At 41.4% G+C, this 25,083-nt stretch overlaps 1 protein-coding gene across 1 annotated transcript; it reads right to left on the reverse strand.

The window, feature by feature from the left end:
* Window positions 1-2,139: 2,139 nt before the first annotated feature.
* On the reverse strand, window positions 2,140-24,123 carry VSIG1 (V-set and immunoglobulin domain containing 1; the record flags this gene model as incomplete). The annotated part of the gene is made up of 8 exons (XM_082488357.1): window positions 2,140-2,323; window positions 3,780-3,906; window positions 4,955-5,074; window positions 5,754-5,909; window positions 7,525-7,723; window positions 14,078-14,185; window positions 20,651-20,811; window positions 24,075-24,123. 8 exons carry the CDS (start codon window positions 24,121-24,123, stop codon window positions 2,140-2,142), a joined length of 1,104 nt encoding a protein of 367 aa, XP_082344483.1.
* Window positions 24,124-25,083: the final 960 nt, after the last annotated feature.

The raw sequence follows: 25,083 nt of genomic DNA on the forward strand, positions 1-25,083 counted from the left end.
ATAATTGATTTGAATTATCTCATTAGGAAACAACTCTGGTAGAAATGGCACCCAAACTTCTCTTGCTGTTACTGAGCATGCTTAATGTTGTAGTTCTGCATGCTGACAAAACTTCAGGTGTGAATATCAGAAAATTTCAGTAAGCTTCTAAACGTAGATTGAAGGATGCGAGTTTGTGGATTTTGCTTAGCCAAATTGCCACAAGAATCAATAAGAGAGATGATGCCTGATTAAGAAGAGACTTCCATGCAGGTCATGACTCAAGGTTTACCCTGAGTAATTCTGAGGAGGGAGGACTGTGAGGAGCCACTGGTAGAGTATGGCAGTGTTGGTAGTAGTACGGGTTTGACCCTCACAGTCTGGCACAAGCAGTTTTTAGCAAAAACAGTATTATAAGAACACTATAAATGCTCTTTTACTCTGCAATGAGACTAAACTTTAGGATGCACTTATCAAAGACAAATATTTGAAAGCCAAAAAACTGGGTGCAAAGGGCAATGAATGCAGTTATGCTTATTGATCCACATTGAATCTTAATTAGGACCTCATGCCTTACATCTTCCATCTTCTTTAAATGTTGCCCTATTTTTTTGTGGTCACTTTCTTAATAAATATAGCTATAGGAACAACCTGAAAATTTTAGCACAGATGTATCCTTTTATCTGTTTTAAAGATGACTGTTGCATATAACTTATGTTTACAGGCTAGGAAGAGTCAACAAAGGATTTATGAACCTTAGATCCTGTAATAGACTTCAGTGCCAAAACATTTCAGATCCCTGATAAGTTTTTCTGCAGTGCACAAGACTGAAGCCAGTGTCTCCTTGTGTCCGCGACTATCTGCCTCATGTAGTTCAGAAGGGAGCTGCTGAGGCTGTGTGTCTGTTCACCTGAGCTCTGTGGTCTTTGAGCTCTTCTGAGAGTAGGCATCAACTTTTTGTTTTTGAACAACAGAGTTTGCTTTACCTTAGAAACGAAGCCCAGAGAGAAGAGGTGTCTAGTGAGCAGAGTGTATACGAGCTGATTCCTTTTTCTCCTTCCAAGAGAGTGCTCGTTACTCAGCTGTTGGCTATTGGTGTGAATGCACTCCTTACCTTTCCTCTTGGTGCTTTCACCTATAGAAAACAGTCAAAGTTATACTGGGCTGAAGAGACCAGAACGAAAGTCGCATGAGCTTGTTGCTTAGTGGGTAGGGCAGTTGCCTGGAAATAGATTTAAATCATCTCAGGCAGAGGAAGCAATGTAAGGTAGTGCGTTGTATAGTAGCAGTATTCGCTTCCGGGTTTTGAAAGCAGCTGTCTCTGTGTGTCATGAGGAATCTGATACTCTGTGTGCCTATTATAACAAGCCTTGCAAGGGATATAGATTTCCAGCTCCTGTTGTCTGGAAACCAGTCAATCGATGTCTGATCTGGATACCTGAATGCTAGTCCCATTAAACTGAAAACAAGAACTGCCGGAATGCACAACTCTGGAGTGCTGGTGCCTTGGGAACTTTAAAGCCAAGAAGTCACTGTTAACAAAATGTATTCCATGTCAGGCATCAAGAGGATAAAAGTTTCCAGGATCTGTTGGGGTTTTTTTTAAGCTTTGAGTGGAATTCAGACACACAAGATTTCATTGCTCCCGGTCTTAACATGTGTTTCTGCACTCTGATGACATTGATGAAACTTTTTACTTCTGACATGCAAAATCAGATCCTTTAAACACTGCGATGTATTGGCCATGATGATTGTTCTTGGTGCACCGGCCAACACTGATTCCGGAGAAGACTGCTGTGGTTCAGAACGGTATGGATATACACAGCATTACTGACAGTTGACTGGAAAGCTCTTACTTTGTCAAATGCTTCAGCCCATTTCCTAATTAGTTTTGCAAAGCAGGTTGGATAAATGTGGATGATAGTCTTCTTATATTTATGTACAATTATAACTAGATAATAAATGAAATTTGGTTAACTTTAAAGGCCGAATCTTCTGCTATTCACAAAGTGCATGTGTAACAGACCCTTTTCAATCTCCAGCCCAGTGGTTCACAATACAAATGCCCATTTAAATTTAGTCATGCTTCTATATTAATTCAATGACAACAATTTTTATATAAAGTTGTCCAAAGCTGACAAGAAAAACTGTATGAAAACACTAGGCTATTTCTTCTTTTTCCGCTTCTTGCTTCTCATAATTTTCAGGTGTTCCAGAGGCTGCCGTTTCATCAACGCTAGGGTATTCATTTGTCGCATTGCTTGATGGAACTGTGGTCGCAGGAATGTTTTCTTCATTAGGTACCTGTACATACTCTGCATTGGATTGTTTCTGAGCCATTTCTCTGCAGGAAGACAGGACAAGGATTGTAATTTCACATATTGAAATCCCATCTACACTAGAGTCTTTCAAAATAATGACTCGTCTTAGTTTTGTTGTCTAAACAGTAACCCCCTTATTATTATGACTCTCTTCGAAGAGCACCTGAAAAGGCTACAGCGTCGCTGCTGCCAAGACAGAACGAGTGACAGAGCGTTAGAAGGCAAGACTGATCTGCATCACTGTTAAGTGATCCTGTCCAAACCTGATCCAGACCGTGACAGATCCTGTTAGAATAAAATAGATTTTAGTACGTTTAAATGCTAGGCCAGGAAAGCGGAATGGGAAACTGAGTGCTGGCAAACAGTGTCTGAGAAGAAGCAGCAAAAGACACTGGTTGGTGTGAGCTTTCGGAGGAATTCCATGCACATCTGGTGTCCCGCTCAAGTGCATTAAAAATAGAGTGCAGTCAGAAAGGAGCTACAGGAAGGCTGAAATCTAGAAAAATATTTTTAGTAGCGGGTATCAATTCCATCTATCTTATCAAAACAATAATAAGCCAAGTCCCAATATTTAAGTACTTTCACATGTAAAAAATATCAGATGCTAGTGGATTAATTCAATGCAGTAAGATTTATTAGGATCTGAGCACAAAATTAGAATGCTACATCAGTTGAAAGCAGAAATCAGGTGCATGAGTGACTGATCACTGGTCTGGATTAGCAGAATTCTATGTCGGGAAGTCTTAGACCTGGGCTACAGGGAAGTGTCCAGATGACATAATATTTTTTTCTGACCTCAGCTGCACGTATTCTTTTAGCATTTAACATGATATGAGATGAGATTATCCCTATTCTGAAGATTTGGTGATTTAAGGGAAAAATGAGCAACCAAAGCACAGAGGAAAAGACCTTTCCAGAGCAGGATCAAAATGGACACTCTGGGCTCCATTCTGTTGCCATTTGAGATGCTTTGACTATCCCAAGTGTGTGTCCTGTAATTTCAAGTAGCACTGAACTGAGCCGTCTGTTTAAATCCAGTAACGTACAATCCCAGAAAATTTGCTGAGGCAACCCTTAGCTGCTAGTCTTTTTTTTTTACTTCCTCCACCTGCCATTAACAGTCACCATTAACTTTTAAATATTAATAACTGTTTTTCCAACTTGTCACTTTTAGTTTGTGTTGCTTACAAAACACTTACTTTACTATTTTAGATACCGCTAAGTGGTAGCTGCCTGTAAACATAGGGAAGAGGCTAAGAGCAACTTCTGTTAAAAGAGCAGCAGCATAAAAACCAAAAAACACACATATTTGCTTTTGCGCACAAAAGCAAATATTCTCACTCTGGAAGTTTTCTCAAAACTTGTATTATTTACCCTTCAAAAAATGTTTAGAGTAATTACATTTTAATTTAGTTCTGGATTATCAGCAGTGCTTTACAGAAATAATTGTCTTAAAATGAAGCAAACAGAAACTCTTACTGCATCTCATTACTTGATGACTTCTTATTCTTTGCCTTCTTGGTTAAGACCCAGACAGTAATGCAAATGATAGCAGCTACCAGAATTGCTCCGATTAATCCTCCAGCAACAATACCGCTATCTGAATCTGGAAAGAAAAAAAAAAGATTAATTGACTTTTAAAAGTATTATTATAGCAAAATCCCGTGGAAATTAAGTGGAGGAGCCTTTAGCAGGAAGAAGGCATTGGATTCAAAGAACTAAAAAACTGACTGACAGCTGTATTTCCAGGAGGGAGGCCAGAGATTCTCTAGGAAAGATAGAACTGGACTTTTATGACCTTTGCTGCCGCCTTTCTTGTTGGTTAGCCCCCTACCCCAACAAACCCTATGTTTATGCCTGGCTAAGGCTGTTAGCACTGGCAATAGTTGAAAGCCTTTGCTCTTCAGTCCTTGCAAACACATTCTGAAATTTAGGTTGCCTTTAGCTCTCTTTGAGTGGTGATGTAAAATGTATGCTCCGATTGTTTGTGAGCACCCAAACCCTTCAATTTCCACTTCAGTACAGCTTCTAGCTCTGACCTGCGATATTTTCATTTTATAGACCACTAAGTGATTGAGTGGCCATTTCAGGGACTCCTCTCGTGGCTGGTTGTGCAACATATTCTTGGCTCTTTTAAATGTAAGTGGTTACGTGAAAAGTCTGCATGCAGATGTGGTTGACCACTGCTTGAGAACAGTCAGGGTAAGGTTGATCACTGCTTGAGGGCAGTCAAGGTAAGCTATTTTTCCATGACTGCAGTATTTTTAGCTAGTGGTCACATCTACAGTGCCCCGGTCCGTGTAGTACCACATTTCAGTGATGGTTGTAAATTCTGGGGTGGGGGGACCTCAGTGGGATTGTTGGCTGGAAGAAATTGCTCTAAACTCCATGTCTGTCGGTTCTCAGTAAAGGCTCTGCAGTCAGAGCCAAGTTCAGCTCTTGCTCCCCGTGAGAAACAAAGCTGGAGGTGTTAAATCGGTTGTCTAGGTCAGTGTAAATTCTGGGCATGCCTGGATGAAAACTCCAGAGCTCTCCAAATCCCATTCTGTTCTTACTTGAAAAAACCCCTATGCTTTAAAATTGTTACAGCATTTTTCCGCAAACTGTGCACGTCATACATCAAATATGTGCTTACTTTCATGCATTAAACTTACGTTTTGCAGTTAGGTCGAGCTCACAGGTACTGTTCCCCAGGACGTTGCTGGCTATGCACTGGTAATACCCAGTTTCAAAGGTGGTGAGATTGCCAATGTAAAGAATGCCGGTTTTTGGATCTGTGACAGAGAGCAGGTACAGATTACTGTTTGTATACTGTAGAGGCAAATGGTTTTCTTTACTTGGTAATACTGAGAGCTACTAAGACATTAGAAACAGGGTTCTCCATTTATTAATTTACTTGGGGTTTTTTATATTCTTTAAATACAAAACATTTACCTTCCTTGAAAATGACTACAGTAGATTCTGCAGGAGTATATCAGAACGTGAAAAGTATGCCCCTACTCTGCAAATGAGTCTGTCTGATGTTTTACCCACATTGATTCTCTTGTCAGTGTAACTTCACAAATGAAAATGTAACGGGTACTGAAGATTTTTGGGATTGGGGTCTTAGCACCCGAATGACAAATTGACTTAATTTATTCTAAGTTCCCTCAAAATTCCAAGGGAAGGGAGCTGTAAAGGCATAACCATTGTCCCATTTTAACAATTTAAAGTAATGGCAGAGACAAGACTTTAACATGCCACACAGTTTTTATTAAAACAAGTTGAAAAAACGTCCTGTGTTTGTGACAGCTATCAGTCAATTCAAATAAGTAAAATTACGATTTTGTGACATTGGCTGTCAGAAGAGGAGGATAAGTTTTAACTACCCTATGTGATACACAGTGTTTGAAATGGCTGGTACTGTGGAATTCCAGATCTTGAACACGGTACCGTAGCCCCGTAGTTACGTACTAAGTTGTTCGGTCACAGGCTTGAGGGTATTCTCATCTACTTTGTACCAGCGGTAGGTAGGATGAGGCAATCCTTCTTCACATTTGCATAAGAGGTAGATTAGATGGCCTTTTTCAGGCGTTCCTTCTATTTTGCAGAAAGGTTTTGACGGTTTGACTGTAAAATAACAATGAAGAGAACAGACACGTAATGGGTACATACCCGGGGCTGCGAGCATCCGCCTCGAGTTCTGGCACCGTGCTGCTTTAAGTAAAGAACTGAACCCCATCTGCAGATTTCCATCCAGAGCACAGTCTTGTTTATGGATTTGACTAAAGGCTCTCCCGTAAAGATTTGAGTAATATTAAATATATGTACCTGTCCTAGGATACATTTTTATTATCTTTTCTTCCATTTGCATCCTAAATATTAGTATGGAGGCATTGAGATGAAGACTATCAATTACTTTAATTATAACGGGCCAATCACTATTCGTCATACACCGTTCCGCCACATAGCAGCATCATTTTCTTTAGGGACACAGCAGGAACTTTTCCACATAAAGGGAAAGAGTCGGGGCCCAATTCTTCAGTATATTGCAGTTGTGGTGGAAATAAATTAACTACAATTCTGTTAAAAAATATGTCTGTTTTGATAGCATTTCCTCACTTTACACACAGGAGAAGATTCTGTCTTCACTTACACCTATTATTTTTCATTTGCTACCTATAGATACGCTGTTGTGGTTCTTTAGAGTACCGTCAGTGGAACTATACCAGCAATGAACACAGCCCAATTTTGTGTGCATAAATTAACAACCTTTCTTGGTTTTCATGTGAAAAGTACAATCTCTTACTCAACTGCTCCAAGATTCACTATTTGTTTGGGGAATTTTAGGTGATAATTGACAGTACTACTTTGATTCTCCAGGGATTGAGTTTACATATGTTTTTTTCTTATCCCTGGCAGATAGGCAAATGATGCTGGAATCACATTCTCATATGACTTTGATTTCAGTCACTCTGATCAGGTATGAATTCTCAATACAAAAGCAATGATTAGGTGGGGTTAGTACAGACTTTTAGGAAGTAAAATGTCTCATTCCACAGCTTTTTGTCCTTTCTGTCCTGCCTATTTGTGGATGAACTATTGCTTTCTTCCATCCAAAACAGACTTGGTACTACTTCCATCCAACACATACTAAGTTTCTAGAGTTTCTGGTAATGGAGGTGAGCCAGAACCCTTGGGCTGTACTGCTGCCTCTCCTTAGATTTACACAAGTCACCATGACCAACATTAGGTAAAATTAGTAAAATTTTGGTCTTTGCTGGGGCTGGATTATCCTAAAAGTAATGGCTTCAGAGCGAAGTTGTCACTCCCAGCTGACAGGGCTTTTTATTTTCATCAAAGTTAGCATCACTTGTGAAGCTGGGTAATTCCAGCTACTCGCCTACCTGCATACATTAGGTAGTTCTTTGAGGGCACAAAGTGAATCTGAAGGGTCCTCGCGGGAGAGTAAGGTTTTATCGTAGGGCAGGCAAGGGCAGGTGCGGAGTGGTGTCGGGTCTGCTGTGTCTGGAAGCTAGAGGGCAGCCCAGGCTCTGCCTGCCTCCTCAGCCCGTGCGAAAAATCTCTGCCTCAGTGCATCACTGAGCCCTTGTCTCTGCATCGTGGGCCTTGTTTATCACAGTTCTCTTATTCCCTCTGGTCCTGCGTAGTTTGAGCCGTGAATTCAGTGTTTCATGGTAAGGGAAGAAAACGACAATAGACAACAGAGAGGAAAGGCGCTTACCCAGCACACTGACAATCACAGATTTTTGACTCTGCCCAGCATCACTCTGTGGGCTGAAAACTTCACAGGTGTAGACACCAGTGTCTGAGGGCTGCATGTTGGAGATTGTTATTGATGCATTCCCTGGACCTGTTGCAGCTGTTATCCTGTTCTTAAACTCACCATAGGAGTAAGACTGGCCTCCTGAATAATAATAGACCTGTGATAAAGAATCAATTGTTAGTTTAATAACATGAGATCTTGCTGCTGCTTTGCTTGCTACTCATAATCAGAATATAGTTGGTTTCTGATTAAGCCAAGCAATGTCACCCCCTTTCTTGCCCCCTGCCCTGAGAAAGCACAGATGAAAACTTGGTACATTTGAATATATATTTCTAGTGGTTCTTAAAAGGCAAGCTTTCCAGAAATGGGATTTTTCAATTGTGTAAATGGACAGTAGTTAGTTCTTTGTGGATACTCCAGTCACAGACTGATGCATTTGCAAAAACCAAGGTAAGACTATTGACCATCGTATGACAATTCTGTGGAAAAAATGCTGTCATGCACAATTAATAGTGGCACTAATTGAAGCACAGATAGTTTGTGATATTATTAATAAGCGGCTCAGTAGAAGATTGTGACAGGAATGGACCTGTCATTGCAAAAAGTGTATGGCTGCAGAGCTTTCCAAATACAGAAGCTAGCAAACAGAGAACTGAAATGAATCCACAAGACATAGGTCTAAGCAAATAAGGCGCCTGATCTGTTGGCAGTAAATTCAGAAGCAATAATAATGCAATAAGAGAATACCAGCAGAACCCATCACACATGCAATTAGAGCAACCATGCTGTCCTCCTTGTTTGTGTAATCAAGGTCAGAGACAGTGTCATGGACAATCTTGGTTTTTTAGTTTATACCATAGGTGGAAGCCAAGAATACCTGTTGGCCCCAGTGCTTGGAGGGGCACCTATTTGGGATCGAGAAGTTCCCCTTTTACTACACAGTAAAAGAGGTTTTGCAGAATTATAGACATAGTAAGGATAAATGTCTCTAAGAAATGCAACATTTCCTCGCAAATAAAAATTTGCTGCTTAACGTTGACTGATTTCACTGACTTAGTAGCATCAATTGTACTTAACAGCACTGGGTGAATAGAATCAGCCTCAGAAACTTATAAGCCCGAACCTGTTGTCTGTTGACTGAAAGGAGAGACTGAAAGTTCATTGCGGAGCCTGGTTGGTAGCCTGAGGGTTGGGCTGCAGGATCTCATCTGCTCTGGGGTAAATATAATAGTTCTCAAGGAGTACACATGCTCTGTCCACTCTAGCTTTGCTGTGAAACCAAGAGCTGAAAGAACAAAGCTAATGTGGAAAACTATGGAGCGTTAATTATTTTTCTCAGATGTTAATGATAGCGTTGTGTAAAAGTGATAGTATTTGGCATAGGCAGTACATTCCCCAGTGTCTACATGGACAAACTCCATTGTCTAGGCAAAGAGAACAGTTGCGGCATACTCAGTCTTTTTTTTAAACTAGTGAGAGGTAATTATATAGAACTACAGGCTGGCACCCAAATAGATCTAACATCATACCTACTGACAGTATTCCAAAATCAGCAGTGTAAACATATTTACTGAAGCTGGATACTGACAGCATGTTTTTTAATGGGGACACTTGGGAAATACTTGCAGGAAAAAGCTCCACAAATTCCTGTGAAATGCCATTCACAATTGACTAGTATCAAAATTTCCTTGTAGTCACAGTTCCCTGCCTTTAGGGACACTGCAGATGCCCAGGCAAGAAGTAGAATTTGCTTTACTTTGCAGATTAACTGATTGCATTTTGAATTAAGAATGTTTATTCTTAATTCCGTTTATCCACCCTGATACAATGTTGACTGAAGTCTTTAAGCAATGTTATCTGAAAGCCTTTATTAGCTTAAGGCAAGCTGCACCCCAGAACTGCCAGAGCACAGCTGGTTCATGCAATGATAAGGCTTTCAAGTGAAGGTCAGAACCCAGACTGCACAGCACTGGCAGCACCGGTACTGCAGCTTGGCCCCATCTCAAGTGCAATTTTGCCTACTTTCCAGCCAGACTTTATCTTTCCCTGCCCCAGGATTACAAACACCAGGTACAATTGGTGCAGAGCTCTGAACAGCAAAGCTACACTACTGCATTGCCAGCATGTGGAAAACTGGTGTTGCAGCGAGGAGGCCGAGGCCCAGCGTTAGCACGGCGGCAGACTAGGTTAGAAAGTCTGCTGAACAGCTGGGTAGAGGCTCCAGTTTCCGCTGTTTCCATCAGTTTTAAAACTGGTTTTATGCTTTGCAAATGTCTAGACATGGACCTCTATTGCAAAACTAGAGTCTGGATGCCCAGCTTTGTATTCCCCAAGGAAAGAGAGTGTTCAAAATTGTGAGTTTGGTTTAAGCAAATTTCTCATCAAAAAACCGATCTACTTGTCATTAGAAAACCACACTGGCCACACTTGTCCCATTCTACATTTATCTGAGTACTAGCAACAACAGAGAGTTACACACATCCTTGCAAGAGTCCGAAGTTACAAGAATCGTGACTTCTGACTTCAGGCTCCTCTTAGCCTGACGATCCTATATAGATCTCAGCAGTGATGGGCCAGATTTACATCTCCTCTCCATCAATTGCATCTGTTTGAGTGCGGTAGGGAAAGAGCTTCCATCAGCTCTTCACGCTAATGTGAAATTAAGTTGTACGATGACTTAAATGAAGTAATGCATGACTTGCAGAAGCATGAGAAGAGAGGCAGGCCCATTAAATCCTCCGGATTACTGAAAAAAAGGGGCCACATTCTACTCAGAGGGATCTGGGATTTATGTGAGAGTAAACAGTAGCAGAAGCTGCCCACTGAGCGCTAGCTCAGCTATAGCACGTGTTCCTGGGAAACAGGGCTGGCACGACAACGAGCCTTAACTGAAGTCAGGGCATGCCAATAAACGTTATAAAGGAGCAAGCGCTCCTTGGTATGTTTGATCTAAAGTCAGGGCGAATTACATACCTAAGCCTTCATACAATACACTGAAAAATTAATCCCCTGTGTTCCCTCCTCCTGTCTGAATGCATGCAGAGAAAATATTTTGTGTACACTATGAAATCTCAGTCAGGTGTCAACACAGCACAGAATATTTGTTTTCTTCGTGGATATAAACAGAGCCTTTCTGGGTTGTTTTTTTTCAACTATGAACATAAAGGCAGTGGAACATCTTAAGGAAATGTGTTCAGTTCCTCTGCAGGCTCCTGCCTGTTCTCCTGCTCCTGTATGACGCTTATCTCACTGGCTCTGGAGTTTATTGCCTGAAGGAAGGTGGTAAACACCAAAAAGGCTGAGTAATGTTGTGATTAATTACTGAATGTATATCTTGTCCCAGAGGTACGATTGGATTGTGTACACAGGAAATTTCATTTAAGAGGAACATGTTTCAGTTAATTGGCTGTGAATTCATAGCCCATTTTAAACAATACACTTAAAATGGGTATTTTAAGCCCTCGTTCATAATGGTTTTATGCTGTCCTTGAAAAGCTCATGTTTGTGCCGTTCAAAAAGCTGAAATGAAAATCTTTGCAAAAATGTTTCTGTTCTGTTTCAAAAGCAAAAAACTTGTTTTCTGTTGAAGATAGAGAAAACTTTTTATTTCGGGGCAACTGACAGCTAATGTTCCCTCCTACAGACACACATCTCTGACATTTCTTTCCATTTTACCTAAAATGTCTGCATGGGAAAACTGTAAATTTAGTCAATGGTAGACTCTTCCTGGAAGTTTTTTTAATTTGATGTGATAAATATATTTAAAATGCAGCATCTTGAGTGTAAAAAAAAACCAAGAAAGAAATCTGCTGTGCTGCTCTTGAAAAAATAAGATTTTTATGTCCTCAGGCAAATCATAAGCAGCTACTAGTGAAGTCGATGATTTACCCGTGTAAAAACCACATTAAGGATGCAGTAATGGTCGCTCCTTCTCCTTACCAGCTAGTTTGCTGATGCAAGTTTTTATATAATGGTGCCTTTTCACATTTCGTGGGAGCAGCTGCCTGGGCTGACTAACCAAACAACTGACAGAAAATAGAGCGGAGATTATCACTCTTAAAAATGTTGTCCCTAATAACTCCACAATCTGAAAAAAAAAAAAAAGGCAGTTTCTGCAGAACAGCTAAGTCGCCCAGAAAACGTCTCCCTACAGACGCTTTAGTGCCTAAAGGCACTAATGTCAGCAGCCGCCCTGGGTGGCTTTCTGAGGCAGTGGTATAGGTACTCTGCATTTCCACAGTCACAGTTTCTGCTGCAACCAAGAAAATTTGGGATTTAGGCTCACAGACTTCCAAGGCAGTTGAGTCCTGTACCTGTACCTGTTTGGGGCAGCTGGGTTACAAACAGAACAGGGAATTGGGAATGATCATACTCATTTGGAAGAAAATCTTGGTAATCTCAATGCACTCCAGATGCTGGAGACAAGATAATTTGTGTCCCCCAATTCTGAAGGATCTGGTACATGAAATAACGTGTCCTTTTCTTCTTCTGTAGCCTGACTTGTGGGAAGGCTGCTCCTTTTCTAGTGTGATGGTGAGGAAAGTACTCGCCTGCAGAGGAAGCAGTTGGCAAAGCTGATGCTGAGTTGAGGATTTTCAAAGGCTGCCAGATGTTTGGCAGAGAGTGAGGCACCCACCTACAGGTTTTCTTTATACAACTTCTATAGAAAGATCTTCCTTAGGGGGTGGAGGGTATGTGTGAAAAAGCAGGCAGTAAATTAGAAGACACATGCCTCCATCTGCTTCCTTTCTTCTTGGGGCAGGACAAATACATACTAGAATTTGCATAAATATGTCTTTCACAAGTCTTTGGATGGACTCATTCATAATTTCAGGTCAATATTCCTCCCACCCTCCATCTCCTGGTGTTATTGTATCACATTGCTGTACATGCCTAGTACATCTGGATATCAGAATTGTAAGATGAGATGCACTTGAAGATGTGTTACAAAATGTCCCACTCAATCTCCATAGTTGTCTTAATTTCCTGACTGGGGGGCAGTTTCAGGACATGAATTCCTTTCCAGTACCTGTCTTCCCTCCCGCAGCCCCTTCTCGCTTTCTCCCACCAGCAGATGCAAAGCTATAGCATCCTGTTCGATGACGTTTCTCTAGGCCCATGTATTCAGCATCTGATTCACAGTCTTTCCCTGGCGAGCTGTAAAGCTCAGGCGTTCAGAGGGCCCTGTCATTGGGTTGCTTTATCATTTTCTGTTTGACATTTTCTCAAGCTGCTAGAAAAAGAACTGTTAAAGTCTCTTTCTCACCGATAAATGCAAAGGAGGATATTAACAACTTTACTGGTTTGAGCTCATGATCTCTTTTTGAATTTTGAGTACAGACAGAATTTATAAAATAACAACAAAGGAAAAAAATGTTCATCACTCCCTTAAGCATCTTACCATCTAATTAGAGAACAAATGCCTCACGCTCAAAGTGTTAATTAAAGCCCGAGGCTCAGATTCTGAACTCAGCTAGATAAGAAAGCAAATGCTCACACGTGCATTGGTTTCTTTGACGTGTGTCTGGCCCCAAATGCCTTTTTTCATCCACAGCTTCTTTTCACACATTTTTGTCAACACTCTGATCTTCCAGACTGTCATAGGGATATTACGTCCTGCATTACTGGGATATTTGCATGGGTAATTGAGGATGTTAATAATGACTAGAAGCCTCTTGTCACAATTGCGCATTGGTAGAAGAAGAAAAGGGATGGAGTCAGAAGCCTTTAGAGGATTAATCATTCAGCAGCTTTAACTGGTGCAAAATACTTTTGAGGAGCAGCTCTTTCACGTTCTCACAGTATCATTCTTGTGGCTGAACTATTAGTGAATAATTTCTACAGTGCATCAAGCCTGAACATGTTTTTTCAGTGCACTTGGTGTAACTGCTCTTCAGCAGTTATTATTAGACTTCAATTTACATTGGGTTGTACCCTGTACTTCATGGTGAGACAGGAATCCCACTGCAGTCAAAGAGAGTTTGGAATGGATTATGGCTGGGATGCTGAGCTGACAGCTGGGAGGAAGTTCAGCAGGCAGCGTAGTGTCCCTCTGTATCCATTGCCTCTCAAAATGTTGTTATATTCTAGAAAGGAGATGCAGGATGATTTTTTTTTATTTTTTTTTTTTTTGCTATGTAAATATGTAGCCCCAAATTTGGGCTATCCAGACTTGCTCACATTCAGCCCAGAGGCTGCTGGTGTGTGGGCATGCCCTACGGTTACCCTTTGGGTAGAATATTCCTTAAAGTGCTAGTTCAGCCACCTAGAATAGCTGTGGAAAAAAAAAAACAACAGCTACATCCAAAATAATTTTGATAGAGAAAAATGCAATAAAAAATAAAGTGAATTAAAATTTCTGAATGATACATCTGATTCGGCATATGTCAGCCATGTGCTGGTTTTAAGATTTTAATCCAGAACATGATTACAGGTCTTACAGTAGCATAAATGTCGTAGAAGCTATTTAGTTCTTTTTTTGCCCTTAAGATTGTGTGGATTTTTTTCTTACCTTGTGTCTCCAGCTACATCTTCCCCGTGCATCTGTCACATACACCATCTTTTGACAATGACTGACTGACTTTTCATCCATACTCAGAATACCGTGACACGGGGAACGCTGTATTTGAGTAAAAATGTGCTGATCTGAGAGTTAAATGAGACTTTAAATGTTCCCCCAAAATCAAAGAGCCTCTTCTCTACACAGATCCCCATCAGTACCGTCAGTGCTGCTCACAAGGGCAGGGTGCCTCGTGTTCAGCAGATTTTGCAGATGTCTCAAGCCCTTGTCAACAATGAGATGCAATAGAATCTTATTTCTAAGTTTGACCTAAAATTAGGCAAACTAAGATCGAAGTCTAATGTTTGCTCCAAACACGCCAGTTACAACCTGATCATTTTCGACTTCTTTCCACTTTCTGGTGTGTTCTCATTATTGTCTGCTTCAGTGTACCAGTTTATTTTATCTTCCCTCTGCAGACCGTCACTCCAGTGCCAGAGATAACCACAGGCAGTCCACAGTAATGCCAGTGACATCCAGGGAGTCACGCTGACTGCAATGACGTGACACCAGGGTCTCCATTCCTCTGCATTGGAGGTGTTGTCTCTGCTTTTCATGAAGCTATTCCTTTTAAGTGCCTGCTCAGTAAGTGCTAGATAAAACTCTATTTTAAAGAATCATTTCTGGGCAAAAAGAAATGCTCGTGTACCAGAGAGGCCCTTTCCAGGAAATTTTCCTGTGCTGCTTCAGGAGGTGCTTTGCACAGACTCATCTTCGCTCATGGGCTGGAACGGACTGCTCTGCTCCCAAGCCAATGTCCCTTGCAGCACTGACAGCCTCTGCAGCACCTGATCTTGGTTGTCTGTGGCTGAAAGCGTGTGATGGGGTCTCAGAAGCTACTCATACTACATGGGGCAGAATTTGTTATTTCAGTAGTTTTTATGGGAACCCCACACTTACAGGGCTGGCTGGCCCCTGGCTCTCACATGGTAGCCCAGTGCCCGTGCCTGTGCCGTGCTTTGTGCTGGGCAGCAGAGTTGTGCTGGCATCCTGACTGCTGGTAATCTCAATCTGGGGTTTCAGGGTGACAGGAACAGACACAGTTGTGCTCAGGTCGCTCTTCTTGCCTTGCTTTCCGTCCCTGGGCTCCACCACCTTGTCCCCTGTTCCTGAACAATGTGACACCAGCCTGCTCACTCCTCTGAAGATTTTGTAAAGTGGCTCACCGGGCCTGCAAGGCTGGGTGGAAGGACATAGCTGGACTTCTCCCAAGGGAACAGTGCCATCTTCCTTTTCTGTAGGATTTACAGTAAGTGAAACCCTGCTTGCTCCTGTCCACTAAGTGATACTTTTCTTGGTAGTACAGATACGAGAAAAATACAGGGCTCTGGCAGGCTCAAAGCCAATATATTAAATAAATGGAAGATATTCTTGCTGTTACATGTTGCTAACACTCTTTCCCTCTCAACTGCCCATCAGCAGTTTTACCAAAGCCATGTCCGTGTTGCTGTTTGCAAATATTTCAAGCTCACTTTTTTTAGAGAAAATTTTCATGAAAAGTCTATCAATAATTCAATTTCTTTTGCAAGTAACAGTAGTTCATGAAGTTTACTCATCTAGCGAATTTAACATTTCAATCAAGGATTCTGCCCTGGGCATATCTTGGGTAGCCACACAGTGTCTCTGATAATTCCACTTACTTTAACCGTGGGTGGCCGGGGCTGGAGGGAGGCTCAAGGTGTGGCCCTGGTTAGGTTCAGGAGTTGTATTTAGCTTTGCAGGGCTATAGCCTCGCCTGGGCAGAGTCAACAGTGGGCTTCAATCTTTCAAACATTTACTTAGGTGCTTACACTGAGGCCAGCCGAGTGACTCAGAGCATGAAATGAAGCACAGACGCAGATCTTAGCAGGGGCTGAGACTTTACCTTATGAGCCAGGCCAGGCTGTGATGGACTCTGTTACCCTGGGTGAGCTGAATAAGTAGTGTTTACCTCCGTTTGTCTATATGTAAATTAGAGATAGTTCACTATTGGAAAGTTCTCAAGATCCTTGGCTGGGAGTTATTATTCAAAAATTGAATTTATTATTAAAAAGACATGTTGCTAAGGGGTAAGTGGCAAGAAGAAAAAGTTTAAAATACATATGGCATCCTATTTTCCATGAGTTGATATTTACATTATTTAGTTCAAATGAAGGGAGTTGCTTCCGCTGGAGAAACTTCTCAGGAAAAGAGCAGAGTTAGGCTCCAATTAGTAAAAAGTTCTATATTCGCACACTATATATAGCTGCGCTGTCTTCAAAACAGCACCGCGAACACCTGCCATTCCGCTGTTTGCTGCCTCCTTTTTCATCATACTGTCTGCGAACAGCCTGTTTGCGGTATTTCATCCTCTCCGGGGTAACTGCCATGACTTTTAACTGTCGAGCACCTGCGCCAGCATTGTGTAAGGTGGGCAATGCGGAACAGGATATGAAAACACCAGAACAAGCAGCGAAAGACAGCAGCCAGCTTCACAAAGCCAGTGCTGGGTGGCAGATCTGCATCAGGTCTGCAAACTAATGCACAGCACTGCCTCACCGTGAGGCGAGGGAAAATCTGTCGCTGAATACTCTGGGGTGTTAAATTAACACTGGCGCTACTCCTCATCCTGATCTTACTGATTTTGCTCCAGACAGGACTGTACCTGAGCCTATGTCTCTCAAAACACTGCGAAATCTATAACGTGGCAGTGTAAAATACTGACATTCTTCTTAAAAAGGGTACTTATAGCTTCTATGCTTATTATATATTATTTCCTAAAATCCAGTAATTTAAAGCTCATTTTCATTAATGCTTCAAGCCAAAGGCATCTTAATGACATAAATTTGCCTTAGTTAATTCTAACATTCTACAGTTTGCTCTGTTGTTTGCTGCTGCAGTAGAGAGAAAGGGCCATATTCTTAATTATGTACATAAACATTAGTTATTAAAATCAAGATACTCCCCCCCATATTTGTTGGGGAGAACATCCCCTCTGCTTAATCTTATTATTGTGAATATACTACCCATGTGAATAACATGGCGATCAAGACATCTAGCATTTACTAACATGTCAGGAATATTTAAAATTGTAGCAGATGGGATAAGAAGACGTATTTTCTGCAATTCTTTTGAAAAATTGTAAGTCTCCCGTCTTCAAAATATTTGGCAGAAATTTTCAACTTTAAAAAATGTAGTTTGATAATATTATCCATTTAGTTGCTGAAAAAAATGGCAAATTTTGAATGGAGCAAGAATTTTCAACAAACTTTTTCAGGGAAAATATATGCTATTTATCAAGAAGTGTTTGTTTGTTTATTACTGACATTTTCGAAGAATGTAAATATCTCATAAAACTAAATAATATTATCCCACTTAAAACGCAAGCTACTGTGCTGGTATTCAGTAAGATCTGCGGCCAGTCTTTTCAGTGTGGTTGGTTATGTCATCTTAGCAGCATATTAAATGTATTTTTGACTTGCATTTTAGTATTCTTTAATCAAAACAATGAAAGCCAAAGCTGGCAATCTCCTCCATTGCCATGCATATATTTCCTTCTTGGAACAAAATGTGAAACTTAACTTCAGCTACATGCCAAGCAACCAGGGCAAAGCCAGGTTTGTAGAAAGAGAGATTATTTTTTGTTTAAACTTGTAGGAGAAAAACATGCATGCTTTCAGGGACTCTGTCCTTTCTGAAACTGAGAAAAGTCACCAGCCTGAAATAGAAATAGCAACTTCGTATTGCTGTGGGTTCAGAGGGAGGTTGAAAATCCAATTTCATGTTCGTCCGTGTTGTGTAATTTCTTAGACCGTATTTTCCACAAACAGTCACAGTCCTTTCGTCCCAGTGTTTGCATTAACACGATTAATTTTATTGTGAATAGGTTCCAAGTGGTAAGGAATCGCCGTGTTGTGGTAAATGGATACAGGGTCAAGTAATACGGGACTGAATGGGTTGCTAAAAGCATTTTAAAAAGAGTAGTGCCCCAGTCCTGCAGCTCTTCAGGCACACGTGCCCTCCAGGCATGCCAGCAGGCTCAGAGGAGCGCAGGGTGTCCCGCGAGCCTCGCCGAGCCCGCCAGCCAAGGAGCACTGGCGCTGCAGCGAAAGGGAATTTTACCTCGGTGTTCAAGGAGAACGGGATTAGTCGCTAACCCGTGGCCTCTCCAGATTGAACCGACTTTAGTTAATGAAAATGCAAATCATCCATTACAAATGCCGGCGTGTTGCAGTGTGAAAGAGAATTTACCGTGAAATTAGTTTCAGATAGGGAGAAACCCAGATGCAATTTTTCCCAGTAGTGTTTCTTGCAGTCGTTATGCCTAAAGTCTTGGCTTGCCCATTGCCAGCAGTGGGAGCTGCAGAAGCCGGGAGCGAGCGCTGAAGGGATTGATCCTTAAGGTTTCCCTGACATTTGGCAACCTCACACCAGTTAGTTCTGTTTGAGCCTATTCTGAACCACCCACAGTATTTTAGGATTATAATCTTCAGGGGCTATTTTCTCATCGTTGGTCACAGTTTACAAATGGTTTTCCCCTCCTGGATCTCCTCAAACTGTCCGATTCTCCCTCTAAAATACTTGCAACTGCAATCTACTTATTTCTCTTGGTTGTGACCAGAAAATGTATTGGATTTATTGTCTTATAACATGGAAAATTTGATGCAAGTAAAACTCTGACCAAATCTGGAGAAGATGGGCTTGATCCTATCTCAGTGCTGTACTTCCCACCTGAACAAGTGATTAAAATTTATGATATAACATACTGGATCAAAATTATAATATATTGTACTATTTACAACTTAGGAAACCTGCAGCTGCCACCCTTTCATGAATAATTGTTCATTTAGTGAAATAGTTTTGGCTTGAAAAAAGCAAATGATGAGTAACAACTATTCATACAATGAGTCAGGCAAGGTGGGCATATGTCGGTCTGGCGTTCAGCTAGAGTCAGAATTTGGGATGGGCCCAGTGTTTGTACTTAGCACTGATTGAGTCTTTATCTGTGGCTACGATATACCGCAGGGAAGGTGAGTAGTTCTGTTTTAGGTGAAATTGCTATTTCTTACCTACTGGCCAAATTCAATGCTAAATATGTTACAAGCTGTACATTCTGCAAATTACAGACAGTCTAATTCTGCTATAATTGATAAACCAAATAGAAGATATAACTCTGTCAGCAATGGCAAACCCCCTAACAGTATTATTAGGAAACTGGTGAACATGACAAGAATATAATCGGTGTGGACTGTGACACTCTTCTAAGTCAAATCTCTTTACATCAACTCTCAGGTTTAACACCAGGCAGGAGGATTGAATTTTTAGGAAAAAAAAAAAAAAGTTAGCAACAGCAATAGGATAAAAACAATGGGAGAGAAAAGGGACTGATTGGCTAACAGGCACAAGCCTGACACCAGGGCGTGGGAAAAAAATCACAGTCATCTCCAAGGATGCAGTAACACTTCTAATCGGCATTTCTTCCTATAAAGGAAGATGTTGCTGATTACTCAGCACCTGTCAGGACTGAGATGATGGCAACTCACATCCTGCATGTTCTGCTGGGAGTGAGATTCGTGGATGCATTTCTCCATCAAAAAATAAGATTAATGGATAGCTCTTGAAGTCTGGGCAGTAGTGTGAGTACATATAGCAAGCTACAGATCCCATCCCTGACTCCTTCCAGGCAGACCAGCCTGCTCTGCAAGGTCTTTACAGCCACGTGAGTGGCTTGGGCAGTGGTTACAGCACGTAGCTGGCTAGTCCTCCGTGTCCTTCACAGTCCTGATGTTGCCTCCTTGCCGATACTCCAACCCACCATGCGGTCTCGATATGCCCCCGGGGGGAGGTACTGTTTGTTTGGCTCTGCTGCCTCTCGGGGTCTCAGGAAGGGCAGGGAGCATTTGCCTTTGATCTGTAATTGTTCTGCTGCCACAAAGACACCCGTGGGATGCCGTGAAATACCAACGCAAGTTTGCTGTGGCAGATTTCCTGCTATGACAGATTTCTACAGAGTCCTGCCAAAATACTCACTGCTCACGTTGTGCCAATAGCCTATCATGCACCGCTCCTCTTACTGAGCCTCCTAATGAGTCAAGGAGCTCTCATTTGACCCTTGAATGGGGGACACATTGTCGTAGGCAAGGGCGTCTCACCAGGAAAGCAGCCTGCACAATGGCAGGAAATATCTGCCAGACAAGAGAAAAGGGAGGTGGTCCAGGGGCTGGAGCGCTTGTGTGATTTTTGGACACCTGGTCTTTGCTCCGCTTCACGCTTCCTGTGTGACTTGGAGCAAGTCGTTTGAGCATCTGAATCCCTTTTGTACCCTCTCCTAAGTTTCTAAAGGAGGTCAGGCATGCCAGTAGGAACGGGGAGCCTGGATAACTTTGTGCATCTGCCCCCAGATTTCATTGCACCCCAGTCCCTTGTCTTTAGGGTGGGAACACCAACATTACCCACCACCCTGGCCTGTAGTGAGGATAACACTATCAATCAAATGTAACATCATGATTTGAAGATTTAAGGATATCTTAAATGTAACTTCATATTAATAATAAATAAATGTCTTACGATATGCAGTTGGCTCTCTTTGGCACTGTAAAAGCTCCACTGAATAAAGAAATTTCCCAGCGGTCCAGAACTCGTGTATGTACAGAGGAGGGTTGCGTTTCCACCTGTATTGACATTCACTGTCTTCTCGGGGACGGTCACCACAACACCGCTGACGTGGCCTGTGGGCAGTAAGTGTGGTGAGGAGAGATCAGCCGGGGCCGACCCTGGGAGCCGTGCGGGAGTGCCTTGCTCCCCGCGTTATCGAAGAAACCCGCAGGACATTTCTAGTCATTCTCCTTTGCAGTACAGTTTCCCTTGGGCTTTGCATGGAAATTTTAGTGATAACAAGCTGGGAGTGGGTAAAAGCTAACAAGCAAAAAAAAAAAACCCAGAATACCTGCACCCTTAAAAGAAATAATATTCTGAAAAAGCAGAGTTCCTAAAAACGTACTTGTTCTCACCTGCAGAGACTTGTCTTCTCGCAAAGAGCCTGTGGCTAAACCGAACCTTTCCTCTGCACTCGCAATGCTTTCCTGCACCTTGCACGCTCATTCGCAGCTGTCTCTAGCTCTCTTTTACACCCTTCTCGCCCTCTTTTTTTTCAGTCATTCCTTTAGAAGTCTGATCTTCCTTACCATGGATCTTTCCTTTTGCTAACTACTTTGCTTTTGTTTAGGTTTCTTATGCCTTACATGCAAAAGCTTGTCTTTTCCAATGCTTTTATGTTGGAAACATCCAACTAAGCTTTTTTGGAACTGCTTTTATTATGTGGGTTGTGAGAAATACTGTGACAACTTGATCAACCCTTTCTGTTGTGCTCTGAGCTGAACATAATTTGTGAGCCATTTCCCACGATGTTCCGATCCGACTTGGCTACACAGCCATATTAATGAGAGGCATCGAGCAGCATCTTACAGTATTTATCTGTTTCTGTCCTGCGTCTAAGTTACTAGCCATGGTGACATACGGCAACAAAGCTAGAGCGGTCAGGAAAATAAGTCTGAATTTCAGGGTTTTGCTGGATCACCGAGTCCAGTTTTAAAGCTACCATCTAAAGACTCTAAAGGAGAATATATTTATTTGGAATGTAATGGAAAACATAAATCTTTCAAAGCTTTCTATGCAAAACAGGCAAGGTGAGAACTTCATGTTATAATAATGATAATTTTCACGTGGGCTTATTGCATGTATGAATGATAGAGGCAAAACATTGAAAATATTCTTCTCAATGAAATATCTGTGGATCTTATGCTCGGGTGCTGCTTTTGAGAGTTTAAGCAGAACCTCCAGTAATACCAAAAGAGTATTTTGCTCAAATTATCAGCCCTTTGAGAGAAAACATTATTTTAAAAAGAAATATCATCTATTTTGACATTTTTAACCAAGTAAACATTGCAGATTCATCAGTTGCTGCAATATGCAAACCTATCTGAACCTAGAGTCTGAACTCTGCGGTCTGTTTCCCGTGTTTGATGGCTTCCATAGTGAAAGCTCACTGCAAGGAAGAAGGGAATAATCTACTTTTCATGTTGGTGGTGGCTAGGATGAGAACTAGCAGGTTTAAACTACAGTGGGATTTACGTTATATGTGAAGGCAGCCTCACAGGAATGCCGGGAGACTGACCTAAATGTGTCAAACCTGCCTTGGGGAAGGAGGGGATCCCAGCGCTGGCTGCAAGTCCTGCTTGTCCTGTGAGTTCACAGTGGCTTAATCCTTACTGAGATCTAATATAAAAGCCATGTAATATTATTTTAGATATCTCACTTCACTGTTCTCAGGTTTAAGAATTAGAGTTGGCCAGAGGATGATAGTTTCTCGCCGCAATAATACTTCCAGGTTTACATGTATTTATTTTCTGCTCTTCACTGGATTAAAGCTACGGTCTTTCAACACAGTGTCGTTCTACTGAAAACATCCCCTTTCCAGTCATCTGCTGCACTTATTTCCTTTATCATTCTCTGTTTTTGGAGCCAGGAGTGCCACAGAGCCTGGCTGTTACAAGCTTTTCGAGAAGAAATTAATTTTAGCTTAAATGACTCCACGAAATATTCTAATTTCCATTAAGTTGTATATTTTGAAGAAATACATTTAGTTGAAATAGGCTTCAGTCTAGTAAAAATGTAATGCCAAAACCTACCAAACTTCCGTTGTCCAGCGAGGCTGTTTAAAGCCATCACTAATTGTAAAGTGGAGCTTTTGACTGAAAACAGAGCGAGCTGGACCCACAGAGCCTGTTCCCTCATCACAGAAGTTAAAGGGTGTTTTACTTTGCAGTTAGTTCACCGTTTACAGTTTCAAACTCGTAATCCTATTTCATACATACAGGCCTTTTGGTTTCAATGAAAAAAGTGCGTGAGTAAGAAGTAACTCAGTGAAAAAAGCTACCGTGAACAGGACCATAACTTGTTAAAAATAGTTGAGCCATATCTTTTCCTCATCAGTATCACGGTAAGACCGCTTCCCTGCTACAGAGAAAGTCATTGCAGTTAATTGGGAATCGCCCACTTTCACTGAAGTCCCATGCGGTTTTTAACACTCATAAAGTAAATCCAAGTTTGCTGATCTTTTCCTACCCACTGCAGAAACCCCCAGTCAGTGGCGCCCATCAGTATGGACACACTGCTAGTCTTAAATCCAGAACTTTAAAATTAGAGGACATTGTTTTGAGAAGTATTGGTACTAACACTGAATTGCTTTTCATTCCTAAGGCAAAAATCTGTGGCGTTTATGTGTGAGTGAGAGAGATAACATTGAAACACCAGGAGCAACTATTTAAAGTATTTCTCTGGCACCCAAACCAGATTATTCCATCTTGAAAAGAAAATGTGGAAACTAGCTTCCGTTTTCTTTAGTGGATACAGAGGCTGTTCATCTCCATGGAGCATTAGACTTAAAATGTCTGCTTCTGTATTTATTAAAAATAAAGCTTAGCACAATGAAATGTCCTTGAAACACGAATAATATATAATATACCATATAATCCCTAGGTTTCACAAAGTATTACATCCTTACTTAACTTCAGAGAAATCCAAAGGATTATTTGCATGCTTAAAGTTAAGCATCCCCCAAAATTTTTTGGTGGGGTGGGACCAAGGCAGCATCTCCCAGGGCTATTATCAAGGGGAGACAAAAGCCGAATGTGAAAAACCCGAACCTTGAAACACTTGGAAGGCCCTAATGGCCCTCTTTGCCTCTTCCTGGCTTTAGAGCAAAATGTTAATTTACCATAGCTAAAATTCTGTTCTTGAGCAAAAAGCTCTTAGCAGTCAGTGGTCAGATTGCTGATTTCCACAAAATGGCATAGCATTATAGCCATGATTTTCATTCCACCCTGAAATAAATCTTGAATTCTCTCCTAGTTTGCCAGTCAGGTTCACCCGCTCTCTTATTTCAACAAGTTCCTTTATTCCAGTGCTATTTCGATCAGTTTGTTATTCTTACCTGTAAGGGTGGCAAGAATTGGAAATATCTTCAGCACCGTTGCAAACATCTTCTTGACGTTGGGAGAGAAGAGAGACCAGATGCTGTCTCTGACTTCAACTTAAAGTTCAGCTGGTATTTTTTTAAGTGGGTTTTTGTTTTCCTTATCAGCTGTGTATCAACACGTCAATAGCTTTTTCATTCTCCTTTATCATATGTGTGCCTTTCTCCGACTAGTGGTGTGACTGTTCAGTTGAAACCATTTTGTGGGGTTTGAGTAACCGAGGGTTTTGTTAATAATAAACCTTGGAATCAGAGAAGCCCAGGTTCTCCCACTTTTACCAGGGCCCAGCAGTATTTGCCTACATAAGTACTTCCACTGAGTACAAGAAAAGTATTTGTGGAGCTATTTAACAGTCAATCTGATTACCAGTGTTGGAGTCAGGCCTCATACGAATAAGGAATAATCTTTATTTCCTGTTAATTCTATAATTTCTTTTTAAAAATGGACATGTGGAGATAATGTTAGTACATTACATTGGACTCATGATTGCCTTGAAATTTCCGTATTGAACTCATCAATAAGATAACACACCAAAATAAAGATAAAATAAAAGTTATCTTCTAAACTGATAATAAAATCTATTTCATCTAGTTTTAATCCATGAGGTTGGATGCTACTAATACAAAATAACGAGGTGAATATATTGGGTTTTATTTAAATGTTAATACTCGATTTATATAGTGAAAAAGCTGTGGATGAAGGTTAGGCCTTGAAGAACTAATTACAGTAACTCACAGTAGGTTACTTTCTCCTTAGTGAACGCAAAACACCTTCTCCAAGTCTCTGAAGCTCATTAGGAACTGAAGGAGCTCTGCTTCTTGCAGGAGCCAGCTTGGCTTGCTTTATTCCATGTCATTTGGTGGAGGCTAATTCAAAGCCCCAGCTGCGATGGGAGTAGCTGGTTCTGCCTACGCAGCCGTGTATGAGTGAGTAGCTGAGGACGTAACAGAGGGCAGCATTGCCTTT

This window comes from Vanellus vanellus, assembly GCF_965231255.1.
Source record: "Vanellus vanellus genome assembly, chromosome: 10".
NCBI lineage: Eukaryota > Metazoa > Chordata > Aves > Charadriiformes > Charadriidae > Vanellus > Vanellus vanellus.